General features: G+C 42.3%; 1 protein-coding gene across 2 annotated transcripts in view; it reads right to left on the bottom strand.

Annotated features, from left to right (window-relative positions):
• Positions 1-14,308, bottom strand: part of LOC110535739 (mediator of RNA polymerase II transcription subunit 27) — a 100,363-nt gene that overhangs the window by 54,494 nt on the left and 31,561 nt on the right. Inside the window, exons 3-4 of one of the 2 annotated variants that reach the window (XM_036935526.1) lie at positions 3,871-3,945; positions 2,917-3,047 (exon numbers count right to left, since the gene is read on the bottom strand). In XM_036935526.1, coding sequence (XP_036791421.1) covers positions 2,917-3,047; positions 3,871-3,945 — 206 coding nt within the window. The remainder of the gene's footprint in view (positions 1-2,916; positions 3,048-3,870; positions 3,946-14,308) is intronic. The other variant, XM_021620957.2, reaches the window with a different exon arrangement.

Below are 14,308 nucleotides of genomic sequence, written 5' to 3'. Positions count from 1 at the left end.
AATGGCCTTGCCCCTAAAATCACAAATTCCAGGCTTGCTCCTAATAGATCTGCTTAGCCTCTCTGTTGATGGGAATGGGCAGGCCCAAGCTGACAACGCCACTTTGAATCGATGCTCCAAGGACAAAGGCCTGTGTCCCCGGAGTGACGAACTGATCGCCGTTGGCCAACAGACGACACACCCAGCATGAGTCACTCCAAAGTGACCTTGCACCGCACAAAGTTTCCTGGTGACTTTCCAGAAGCACAGGCAATATCCCCATATTATTATAGTGGTACCCTCCCAAAGCAAGAAATAATTGTATATCAGTTAGTCAGATTAGCTATCAAACTTAGTGGTTAGTTCCACTTTAATCATCAATTTGTCTGGTCTTTGCTTTTAACAATAGAGAGCACAACTGCTCTAATTTGGTCACTGCATCTCTGGATAAACAGAGCAGCAGCTCAAAGAGATGCATGATTAACCTAAATGTGTTAGCCACTTAGGACAGTATTAATCCAGATATGGGGGCTAGCTGTCTAAGGGAGGTTGGTTTATGCATGACAAGAGTCAGTCAAAACGTGCCAGTTTAGCTGATTACATTCAGCATGACTCCATATAGAGCAGGGGTAGTCAACTTTTTCTTGCCCTGGGTGAAGCTGGTTGAGAGAATGCCAAGAGTGTGCAAAACTGTTATCAAGGCAAAGAGTGGCTACTTTGAAGAATCTAAAATATATTTTGATTTGTTTTAACACTTTTTGGTCACTACATGATTCCATGTGTATTATTTCATTGTTTTGATGTCTTCACTATTATTCGACAATGTAGAAAATAGTAAAAATAAAGAAAAACCCTTGAATGAGTAGGTGTGTCCAAACTTTTCACTGCAACTGCATGTCCAAGTCAAGAAAGCTTACCAGCAGCACTTGCCGCACTGGTAGTTTAGTCGCGGGTCAGATACTCCAGTGAGAGTAAGCGGCTCCAATGATTGTAATTTGTGTGATATTAGGAGTTGAGAAATCAAATTGACATCATTAGAAAGGTATTCTCCTCTTTCCTACTGTAGGTATGCAATTCCCCCTAAATGTATTCGGTTGTTGTTAGCGATATTCCTAATTGATAGTGTTCTGACCATTAACTGTTTCGGCAAATTCAGACTAATAGAATATTGCCACTTCACTTAAGATCCGCAGAGCTACGCATCCCATGGCTTAGGCGGTCCCCCCGCAAAACACATGAACAACCAAACATTGATTGATTGGAGACAGCTTGTGTCAGTTACAGAACATTTCCTAGGATTTTCTACCAGCAGAAAACCCAAGTGGATCACGCTGGAAATAACTGAAAAAACACAGTGCCTCAAAAGGTGTCCAAAAACTCCTGACCCTTTCCATACTGTATGCATCTGTTGATGCCAAAGCCACATCACCATCAATGTCTTAGCATGATGCCTGCTAGTTAGCAGTCCGATGTCTTCTATTATCTGTTAATCTCTTCAGCATCCAGTCTTAGATCACGACTCCTGCATAACAAACCTATTACGTGTCGAGTGTCGGACTAATAGGCTATCAGATTGTATAACCTGGTATCTCCATACCTATACCAAGATCGTTTTCAAGGCTGACAAAGCAGATTCGACTTGAACAATCAAATATGCCAATCTCTAATAGCCTGCCATTGATCTACTCTCCAACAGAAATGTGTCTACTCAGGACTTGACTACTTGGTAGCTAAAGTGTCTGCATAAACCCAATATCATATCATCTATATTCATTTACGACCACAACATTTTTGTTATACCATAACTACACTGTGCACTTTCTGGGGCATTTCTGTACATATAGAAGAACGCAGGACGAAAACAGCTGGCAATGCAGGAGGGTGGATGCAAAAAAAACTTAAAAGCCACCTCGCATGAAGGTTGTGCTGCATAATTCATGCGCTGGGTGCTCCTTTTAGAAACGGCAAATTCATCAGGACAATGACGTTTGACAGAGGAGCCGCTGGTTGGCTTCACCTTGCTCCGCTCTTCACCTCGCTCTCTTCCTGTGCTGTACAGAGCCATTAGAGTTCCCCAAAGCCCAGAGTCACCCCTCCTGCACAACGCAGGAAACCGACCAGTGAGAAGCTGCTCCGGGAAGATTTACAGTGACAGCCGTGCCTTCCCTGTTCTCCACTATTGATATTTCCTTTTACATCCAGAGTGCAGAAACTTTACTGAGCGACACCGGCCCTACATCCCATGCCGAAAACTTCTAAAATGCCAGATGGGAAATATGGGGGAAAATGTCACCCAAACCCAGTGATCTGACATTTTGTGAGGATCTTTCTTTATTGACAAGGGGTGTGAGGGTGAACAGAACAGTGCACCAGGTGCTTTTTCCACACATTCTACAAACCTCATCTACCCGAAGGACTTTAAATTATATAAAAGTCGCACAATAACTTGCACTGTAAAATAACATTATGAAAAGAGTAGCCCATGTCTTTCAAAAGGCACACTGACAAACATTTGTAAAAAAAGGTGGGACATTTCTAAGACCAGGGTATAATGCCACACTGATGCCACACTATCCATAAGAGCCCAACACACAATGTATTTCAGATTGTGTAGCAGCTATGCCAGCTAGGGACCACGCTGTTCTCTTTCCTTCACCCACTGTTTCATCATCCATTGGGGATATCATCCCTCAGTCCATCCATCCAGACTTTCTGCATGCCCTTCCCCCCACTCTCATGTCAAAGCAAGAGGTCTACGGCCCAAGAAAACAAAATAAGACAATGCACCACTTTATTACCATTATCTGATCCCTCGGGACTATGACAACAATAAACTGGAAAAAAAAAAAAAATGGAGTGAGATCATTCATCTTTCAGTCACTTCTTTCCCAACTATCAGGGAAATGTGTGAGCAGGATGAAGAGGAGCTGTACTCACTGTGGTGGCAGCACCAGGGTACTGGGCTGGACTTTGGGTCTTCTCTTGGCTGATGCCCCCATTTGGTTAGCTGAGCGCTTGAGTGACTGCTGGTTGAGAAGACTGGACGCCAAGCCAGCGTGGTATTGTAACTAAATGGGGAGAGAAAAGAACAAACAAAAAACATGCCATGTGTTAGTACAATAACTAGGCCTAAAAGGAAACATTAGGCATTAGTGAAGACAGTCTCTCATTGGCTGGAATCAAGCCCACAACTCTGTGGTGTTGCAAGACCCATGCTCTGACTCACAGATCCAATTGGAACCACGTGGTAGGCTGTGTGTCTACCGTGTGCAGCCTATTAGTGGTGAGAAGGACAGGCCATTTCAGACGACACTATCGCTATTACAGGGTGAAGATCATCCTGCGCAGCCAGGCAGCTCTAAACCACATCACATCAAGCATACATGGAGAATATCCAACAGCTGACCTAGTCTGGGTCTGTTTTCGTCACTAAACCTTGAGACACTTAAAACACAGCTCCAAGGCCAACTATGTGACAGTAATGTGACAGGCGTCAGATGAAAGTTAATGAAGGTAGAAATCTGACCTTGAGTTAACCGAAACGTGACAACTTGAAAGCTGCACTACCAGTAACACCATGTATTATAATGTGTCCTCTGTTCTAGCCTCGAGCAGCCCACACAAAATCGTAAAATTCACAAGAAAACATTATTGGCAACAGAGTAGAGAAAAATAAGAAAAAATAAAAGTCATCATCAAGTTTAATTGAGACATTGTAGCCGACTGTTTTCCCAAAGCTAAATCGCAAGCCTGACAACACTCTGCTCACTTAAAAGGAGAAATATTTGGTTTTGTAGCCCAACTATATCCTCCGCTCCTGCCCACTCTGCCTCCCCCTCTCCTCCTGTCGTTAGTTTGGGAGCGATGCATGGCAAGTAAAGCAGCTCTCACTTTGATGTGGAAGCGGCAGAAGCCTGTCGGCAGCTCTGCTCCCCGTCTGATGAAACGTCGTGAAAGAGACGGAAGCTATGCAGAAGACACAGGTGTTTCAATCAGCGTCAGTCATACAGCCCAATGACTGGTATCAAATGTGACAGAAAATCCTAAAGGGACCAGAAATCCCTCTATTTGAAATTCAAAATATAAAAACTCAAAAAGTAGATGTAACATCTGGATTTATAAAACTGCTGTTATACAAGCCTGATAAACACTACTAATTTGGTAAGAATTTAGTATAATGTATTACCATCTATAATATAAAAAGTTTGAAAATAGCACATTTGATAAAACCATACTTATGACAAGTTTTAATACCAGTATACTGCATCATATGCAGTATACTGGTATTGCCATAAAGTGTTACCACAAAAGGAGAGTAAGAAACCAAATCAACAACTAGAGGACAACCTAGGACCATTCCCTAGGCTCTCCCCAGACTGCAGTGCAAACCGGTGGCAGGTCTCATCTGGACTGATTCCGCCAGTCATCCAGTACTTCACTTCTTTGGGGATTCTTCATAGCGCTCATGCACAGACAGAGCACTTAAATTGGGGCTCACATAATCCCGCAGCTCATTAATTGCTATTAAAATATTCCTCCTCTTGAAATAATTAGTCAAGATGTGCGGCTACAGAGCGCCGTTCACTAGGCGAGAGGCAGACTACACAGTGCTCCCCTAGCTAAATTTGGCTGACCAAAGCAGCTGTGCTAACAGGGATTTATTTTAATTGACCAAGCCTACTCTTCGTGGCTAATGAGGCTAGTTTGTAAGGCCTAGATCGTGAAGCAGCCCAGTGCTGCTGGACTGGTGCCCAGGGAAGCCCAACCTGAATGCTAAACACACCGGATAGAAATAAATAAACAAAACAACAAAGCTGCAGAGAAGATATGGCCTAAAGCAACACTGTCCGATGTAGCTGAGTGCTTCCCCTACGTGCATTTAGCAGCACAAACCTACTCATTCAAGGGTTTTTCTTTATTTGTACTACTTTCTACATTATAGAATAATAGTGAAGACATCAAAACTATGAAATAACACACATGGAATCATGTAGTGACCAAAAAAGTGTTAAAACAAATCAAAATATATTTTAGATTGTTCAAAGTAGCCACTCTTTGCCTTGATGACAGTTTTGCACACACTTGGCATTCTCTCAACCAGCTTCACCTGGAATGCTTTTCCATCAGTCTCGAAGGAGTTCCCACATATGCTGAGCACTTGTTGGTGGCATTTCCTTCACTCTGCGGTCCAACTCACCCCAAACCATCTCAATTGGGTGGAGGTCGGGTGATTGTGGAGGCCAGGTCATCTGATGCAGCACTTATCACTCTCCTTCTTGGTCAAATAGCCCTTACACAGCCTGGCGGTGTGTTGCATCACTGAAAAACAAATGATAGTGGGACTAAGTGCAAACCAGTTGGGATGGCGTATTGCTGCAGAATGCTGTGTTAGACATGTTGGTTAAGTGTACCTTGAATTTTAAATAAATCACAGCCAGTGTCACCAGCAAAGCACCCCCACATCAACTCCTCCATGCTACATGGTGGGAACCACAAATGCGGAGATTATCCGCTCGCCTACTCTGCGTCACATAAAGGCATGGCAGATGTTCACCGGTCTTATGTCCATTGCTCATGTTTCTTGGCACAAGCAAGTCTCTTCTTCTGATTGGTGTCCTTTAGTAGTGGTGTCTTTGCAGCAATTATACCATGAATGCCTTATTCACAAAGTCTCCTCTGAACAGTTGATGTTGAGATGTATCTGTTACTTGAACCCTGTGAAGCATTTAATTTGGGCTGCAATTTCTGAGGCTGGAAACTCTAATGAACTTATCCTCTGCAGCAGAGGTAACTCTGGGTTTTCCTTTCCTGTGGCGGTTGTCATGAGTGCCAGTTTCATCATAGCGCTTGATGGTATTTGCGACTGCACTTGAAGAAATGTCAAAGTCCTTGAAATTTTCCGGATTGACAGACCATCATGTCTTAAAGTAATGATGGACTGTCGTTTCTCATTGCTTATTCATTCTATTCTGGCTCTAACTAGAATAGAAAGAGGCAGCTTCATTAACTGGCAGCTTCATTAAATAGTACCCGCAAAACACCAGTCTCAACGTCAACAGTGAAGAGGCGACTTCAGGATGCTGGCCTTCTAGGCAGAGTTCCTCTATCCAATGTCTGTGTTTGTTTGCCCATCTTCATCTTTTATTGGCCAGTTTGAGATATGGCTTTTGCTTTGCAACTCTGCCAAGAAGGCCAGCATCCCGGAGTCGCCTCTTCACTGATGACGTTGAGACTGGTGTTATAGTTCATAAGGAATTCAGTCAATTGAAATACATTAATTAGGCCCTAATCTATTGATTTCACATCACTGGGAATACAGATATGCATTTGTTGGTCACAGATAGCTCTAAAAGAAAGGTAGGGGCGTGGATCAGAAAACCAGTCACTACCTGGTGGGACCACCATTTGCCTCATGCAGTGCAACATTTCCTTTGTACAGAGTTTATCAGGCTGTTGATTGTGGTATGTGGAATGTTGTCCCACTCCCCCTGAATGGCTGCGCAAAGTTTCTGGACATTGGCGGGAACTGGAACACGCTGTCACACACGTCGATCGAGAGCATGCTCAAACATGCTCAATGGGTGACGTATCTGGTGTGTATGCAAGCCATGGAAGAATTGGGACATTTGCAGCTTCCAGGAATTGTTTACAGATCCTTGTGACATGAGGCCGTGCATTATCATGCTGAAACATGAGGTGATGAAAGGCATGACAATGGGCCTCAGGATCTCGTCACGGTATCTCTGTGCATTCAAATTGCAATTGTGTTTATTGTCCGTAGCTTATGCCTGCCCATACAATAACCCCATCACGGGCCAATCTGTTCACAACGTTGACATCAGCAAGCCGCTCGCCCACACAATGCCATTCACACTGTCTGCCATCTGCCCGGTACAGTTGAAACTGGGATTCATTTGTGAAGAGCACACTTGGTCATTGAAAGTGAGCATTTACCCACCGACGTCGGATTACGACGCCAAACTGCAGTCAGGTCAAGACCCTGGTGAGGACAACGAGCACACAGATGGTTTCCGACAGTTTGTGAAAACCCACAGTTTCATCAGCTGTCTGGGTGGCGCAGGTGAAGAAGCAGGATGTGGACGTCCTGGGTTGGTGTGGTTGCATGTGGTCGTGTGCCCGGTTGGATGTACCGCCAAATTCTTGTGCACCTGCATAATGATCATGCTGTTTAATCAGCTTCTTGATATGCCACACCTGTCAAGTCGATGGATTATCTTGGCAAAGGAGAAATGCTCACTAACAGGGATGTAAACAAATTTATGCACAACATTTCAACAAAATAAGCTTTTTGTGAGTATGGAAATTTTCTGAGACCTTTTATTTCACCTGATGAAAAATGGGACCAATACTTGACATGTTGCATCTATATTTTACAACTGTAAAATGCTTTAAAACTGTAACATGTTCAATCTGCCCCATAGCTAAATGTGTAGAACTGCAAGAAATTCGTTTTAAAACAGCAAACGTTTGTCTCTGTGGCCAAGAGGGCCTCTAGAAACTACCCAAACCCCCCTCGGCAGCAACATACTGTAAGGCCTACGCAATATTCAATACTACTGGCTCTGATCCCACTTCACAATATTGTTTGGGAATTCTTTCACAGAGGCACAGAAGATAATACTGAATAAAACTGTGAGCATCTTCAAAAGGGGGCAAAAAAAACATGTATTTTTCTAACTGTTTGACAGCCTCTCTTCCCTTTTTTCAGTGAAGTTACATAACAATCCCAAAAGCCTCACATGGAAGAGAGTGGGAACAGCAGGGGGGCGTGTGAACACAACCTGGCATTATCCCCATTCAGCTCTTACACCAGCTATAGTCTCCTGCTTCCCATTCCATTCAATAAGAGCCAGCTGTTTCCGTGCCTGTCCAGGTCCCCTACCTCCACGACTCCCTCCAACTCCTCCCCACCGAGCATAATGGGACTGGACAGCCAAAGATTTTTAACTATAGAACTAATGGGAGCATCAAAGTAAGTCTGGGGAAACACTTTCATTCACATTTTAGATTGGAACAAATGTTGATCATGTCAAAACACAAAAAGCAGGGAATTAGAGGGGCTCGGGCTGGGTGATATGGACAAAATAAAATGTATTTTATAATTTTGGAGGTACGGCGGTATTTGATGGTATTTTATGTTTTGGAATAATATAAGTTCTTCATGTTTTATGAGTAGCACATGACCATAGGATGGCAACAAATGAATTCTAAGTGGATATAAATGGGAATTCTCTCTTCTGATTGTTTTGCACAACACAACTGACAGTGAAGTAGTCCAATTTGAATAACTTTTATTTGATTTAGCACGGTCTCAAAATACCTTTAGACGGTATCCACCATAAAATATCTCCCAGCTCTAAGAGGGTTAATTCTGAAGACGGATCATTTATGTTGATTGTAAAAAACAGATGTTACATGCAGCTAATCTGAAAATAGTTGACTTGAGTTTAACTTTGGACTGACAAAAACAGACAATGATAAATAGCTCATCCAATCTCATACATCTTCATGCGTCTCTTTGAAGTCGTAGCCTAGATGCCAGATTAAAGGCCCGATGAAAAACCTCCACCTCTACAATTAGGTCTTCTCACTGTAGTGGTTTTTATACAACTCACTATTGCTTCTGGATTTTGCCATTCACTTCTTCATCACTGGACAGTGATGATACAGTATGAATACAGTCAGATAAATCGAGCAGGCTTTGTGTCTTTCATAAGGCTGACATTGGAAATGTCCTTGGTTGGTAGCTTCCAAGAGGCGGCGACAAGGGAGCAGTGAAGGAAGAGGAAATGCAGAAGACAACATGCACCGAGAGAGAGTTGTAGACAGGCAGTTGTACTGCTGTCATAGGTTTAATTCATCTTTAAATATCAGCCACAGAGTTTTTTTTTCTGGGACGTATTTCTCATAAATCAGGGTAATCTGAAACTGCAAATAAGATCGGTCATATTCCTCCCAGGAAACTAATTTGGGTTTAAACAAGTTTCTACTGGCTGTGATTGAACAAGGAGACGCAGCGGTGTGACAGTGCAGCCGCGTTTTAATAAGAGCCTAACTGCCAATGACCGCTGCCAGAATGGCTGTGAACACATTTTCCTTTATTATTATTATTTTTTTTAAATCATCAAAATGTTTTACTCATAAAAACTGAAATGGAGATTCGTACTTACAGCATAGAGGAATTTTAACAAAGGTAGCACTTGGTTCTCAGAAACGACAGGGCCATGCAAATTGGTGAGGCAACAGGCACTGGCAAATGCAACAGGTACTGGCAAATGCAATTGACAAAGTGTGCTGTGAAAGATATATATAGAAATATTCTTTCTAAAAGAAGATCGACTGAAAATCCTCATGTCCACGAGTTCAACGCAACTTGTAGGCTAGTCGTAGGAGTAAAACACATTGAAAATAATAATAAATCCAAGGCGAAAGGGTCTTTCTGAAAACATCAGACATGAGCAGTTACAGATGAATGTGTGGTATTCAGAAAACAAAATATTAGGAATCTGTTATCAAAAGGTCCCCTGCTGTCCTGAACTTTTTTAATAAGGAATTAGCAGGCGAAAGCAAACACAGGCGACTTGTTCTCTAAGCTTTATAGTCCCTTGTCTGAGAACTAATAAGGGATCCAAGCCAGCAAAGTTCGAACATCAAACATCTTTTCTCTGAGCAGCATATTTTCAAAAGGTCGCTGCTTTTTAAAAGTTGATTCTCCCTCCCCCTCGCAGTCCAGATCTTTCAGACTGACCAGCCTATTAGTTGGGCCTTTTGCAGCAATCTTGCAGATATGTGCTCCATCATTACCGGCAGGGCAGAGCCGTGGTATGTGGAGGCGAGCTTTCTGCTCTCTGGTCCTAACATGGGTAGGGGGCTGAGCCCCGCCATTTGTCTGACTTGACAGCCTTGTTCAACAGATGATTAAGACTTACAACCTGCTGATGGAATATTGGGATTGTGCAGAGAACAAAACAATCAGACTAGTTCACAGAGAAAGATACTGGCATTAGTAATGACATTAGGAGAGAAATATGCTGTACACAAGGCAAGTTATTACACAAGGTTTTTTACCATCAGCAAGTGAGGTTGTTAAAAAAGGCACACTATTACTGCATTCTAGCATTGCATTCTAATGCATAAAACGATATGCTGAATTGAATTTCAATGCAGCAGTACAAGATGTGCAAGATGCAAGATGTGAACCTTTTCATTAATTGAATTAAATGCAAGTGAATGGCGTAAAGTCTAGAGAGTGATTTTTTGAGATTGATAACATCAATGTGTAATTTGCTATCGGACCAATTTACAGAAAGGTAGGACTAAGAGGTCAGACACACCGAGAAATATGTCTGCCAGTAGGTACTTAGCACTGTAGGAGGCCATTCCTTCTCTTGCTACTACAAAAGATGTACCTGCTGCGTACCGACCTGGTGCAGATTAACCTTTCTACTTGTAGAATCACAATGCTTGGCAATGGCCAACAACTTGACTTTAAAACAATCAGAGAGCAGGGGGACCTGGAAAATAAAAAGGAGAAAAAGAGCACTTTTTCCCTTTTAATCACAATTGTTCTAACTAAAACAATTAAGCTCCATAACATTATTGTCACGTCCTGACCTTAGTTCCTCTTTAATGTCTCTATTTTGGTTTGGTCAGGGCGTGAGATGGGGTGGGCATTCTGTTTTGTTCTGTGTGTTGTATTTCTATGTGTTTGGCCTGGTATGGTTCCCAATCAGAGGCAGCTGTCAATCGTTGTCTCTGATTGAGAACCATACTTAGGTAGCCTGTTCCCACCTGTGTTTGTGGGTAGTTGCATTCTGTTTTTAACCTTACAGACCTGACAGTTTTGTGTCGTTCACGCTCGTTGTTTTGTTATTCAGTGTTTAGTTTATTTAATTAAATTTACTATGAACACTTACCACGCTGCGTGTTGGTCCGATGATTCCTATTCCTCATCATCAGACGAAGAGGAGAGCCGTTACAAATTTAGTTCTCTAAATTAACAAGGCAGTCACACACACACTTCATATGAAACGAATGGAGTGGTAAGTGCAGCACAATGCACAAAACACTAAATGCATTTACAAGCTATTTATCTAGCAAGATGAAGAAATAATGTAAATCACTCTCAATTATCCCATCCTGCCAAAGCCAGTTCTCTTGCTAGCTAAAGTTTGGATCAACATTTGCCAGTAGCACAAAATAGCTAGCTAGCTCCTCCATTGACTATCGGCAGCTAGCAGGCAGCTGCTACATTAAAAAATATATCCATTGTGATTTAATTATAATGTTGCTAGCTACGCTAGTTATCACATAAGCTGTATCACATCCGGCCATGATTGGGAGTCCCAAAGGGAGGCGCACAATTGGCCCAGCATCGTCTGGGTTTGGCAGGGGTAGGCCATCATTGTAAATAATAATAATTTGTTCTTAATTAACTTTGTTCTTAACTGACTTGCCTTGTTAAATAAAGGTTTTTAAAAAATGTTTATCTAGTTGTGGCCATCTGGCTAGTATTAACAAGGGCTTACCACATTCTAGCTAGCTAGCTAGCAGCAACATTAGCACAGCATACTAGCTAGTTAGCTAACATTAGCCATCTACAGCAGGCACAAGCTAAACAAGCTACTGCCACCTTGTGGTCTGAAGTATTGCGATTGTTGGATCAGTGGTGGATATGTGCTATGTGAACAACAAAAGGTTAACTGCCGACACTCTGGGCAGAGGTGCTAAGTACCTCTCAGCAGTCAGTATCCTTGGTGTGTCTGAGCCCTAATTGTGGCTCCTTAATCTCTGAACTCATTAGCTGTATGGGTTTTTGCTTTTTAAGTGGGGAACGTAGGACTGCCGCTGGCAATGTGACCTTGTGGAGGCAAACAGGGCTGGGAGGGTTGAGGGGAAATGTAGCACTGCAGTCTGCAGGATACAGCTTAGCACTCACTATACATCAGTAGCATAGCCACATTATGGATTTCAGCTATTTCAAACTCAGGATGAACAATAATAGTAATTTTACTCTTTCAACGGCAACCGGTTGAGGTAGTCTTGGGTAACAGTTTTTTTTGTGCACAAATGAACACGTACGAAGAGCGCAACAGATATTAAAAATGTAAAGAAATGTGATTGGGGTATTTAGACTTAAGTAAGTTTGGGCAATATTACGACAGCATCGTCGGTTGACAATGATTGACAGCCATCGTCAATGGCGATGACATCGTCGATGGTGACTGCATCGTAATGTGACAGACGATTGTAACGGCTTTCCTCTTCTGAGGAGGAGTAGCAAGGATCGGACCAATACGCAGCGTGGTAAGTGTTAATCTTAGTTTTTTAATAAGAATAATGAACACTGAACAAAAACAATAAACGACCACGTGAAAAAACTAAACCGAAACAGTTCAGTGTGGAACAAAACACTGACACGGAAAATAATCACCCACAACTCAAAAGTGAAACCAGGCTACTTAAGCATGGTTCTCAATCAGGGACAACGATATACAGCTGCCTCTGATTGAGAACCATACCAGGCCAAACACAGAAATCCCAAATCATAGAAAAAGGAACATAGACAACCCACCCAACTCACGTCCTGACCATACTAAACAAAGACATAACCAAAAAACTAAGGTCAGAACGTGACAACGATGGTTTAGCACAGTGGGCTTCAACCTTTTCTAGCATGAGCTATTTTTTTATTAAACATATTGCGAGATACACATTTTTTTCTAGCTTTCAAATAGGAACATCTTTCACTTTTCCGCTACAAAGCTTCCCTATGGCCTCAGTGTACAAGAGAAAGTAGTGCAATATGTCAATGTTTCGACTCTGTCAATCACCACATTCTTATCGGCAGACTCAACAGCCTTGGTTTCTCAAATGACTGCCTCGTCTGGTTCAACAACTACTTCCCAGAGAGAGTTCAGTGTGTCAAATCGGAGGGCCTGTTGTCTGGACCTCTGGCAGTATGTCTCTATGGGGGTGCCACAGGGTTCAATTCTCAGGCCGACTCTCTTCTCTGTATACATCAATGTCACTCTTGCTGCTGGTGACTCTCTGATCCACCTCTACGCAGACGACACCATTCTGTATACTTCTGGCCCTTCTTTGGACACTGTGCTAACTAACCTCCAGACGAGCTTCAATGCCACACAACACTCCTTCCGTGGTCTCCAACTGCTCTTAAATGCAAGTAAAACGAAATGCTTCAACCGATCGCTGCCCGCACCTGCCCGCCCATTCAGCATCACTACCCATTCAGCATCACTACTGAACGGTTCTGACTTAGAATATGTGGACAATTACAAATACCTAGGTGTCTGGTTAGACTGTAAACTCTCCTTCCAGACTCACATTAAGCATCTCCAATCCAAAATTAAATCTAGAATCGTCTTCTTATCTCGCAACAAGACATCCTTCACTCATGCTGCCAAACATACCCTCGTAAAAATGACTATCCTACTGACTTCGGCGATATCATTTACAAAATAGCCTGTAACACTACTCAACAAATTGGATGCAGTCTATCACAGTGCCATCCGTTTTGTCACCAAAGCCCCATATACTAGCCACCGCTGCGACCTGTATGCTCTCGTTGGCTGGCCCTCACTTCATATTCGTCGCCAAACCCACTGGCTCCAGGTCATCTACAAGTCGTTGCTAGGTAAAGCCCCGCCTTATCTCAGCTCACTAGTCACCATAGCAGCACCCACCCGTAGCACGTGCTCCAGCAGGTATATTTGACTGGTCACCCCCAAAGCCTATTCCTCCTTTGGCCGCCTTTCCTTCCAGGTCTCTGCTGCCAATGACTGGAACAAATTGCAAAAATCACTGAAGCTGGATACTTATATTTCCCTCACTAACTTCAAGCACCATCTGTCAGAGCAGCTCACAAATCACTGCACATAACCTATCTGTAAAAAGCCCATCCATCTACCTCATCCCGATATTGTTTTTATTTTTTTGCTCCTTTACACACCAGTATATCTACATATACACACATATATATATATATATATATATTTATTTGTAATAATGACAATACTGTAATAATGACAATACTGAATGAACAATGAACACTTTTTTTATTTTTTACCTTTATATAATTCATGAATAAAATCTATTTAGTCTCAAATAAATAATTAAACATGTTCAATTTCGTTTAAATAATACAAAAACACAGTGTTGGAGAAGAAAGTAAAAGTGCAATATGTGCCATGTAAAAAAGCTAACTTTTAAGTTCCTTGCTTAGAACATATGAAAGCTGGTGGTTTAATATTCCCAGTTTTTCAATATTCCCAGTTAAGAAGCCTAC

This window comes from Oncorhynchus mykiss, chromosome 11 (genome assembly GCF_013265735.2).
Source record: "Oncorhynchus mykiss isolate Arlee chromosome 11, USDA_OmykA_1.1, whole genome shotgun sequence".
NCBI lineage: Eukaryota > Metazoa > Chordata > Actinopteri > Salmoniformes > Salmonidae > Oncorhynchus > Oncorhynchus mykiss.
This window is presented reverse-complemented; position numbering and strand designations above follow the sequence as displayed.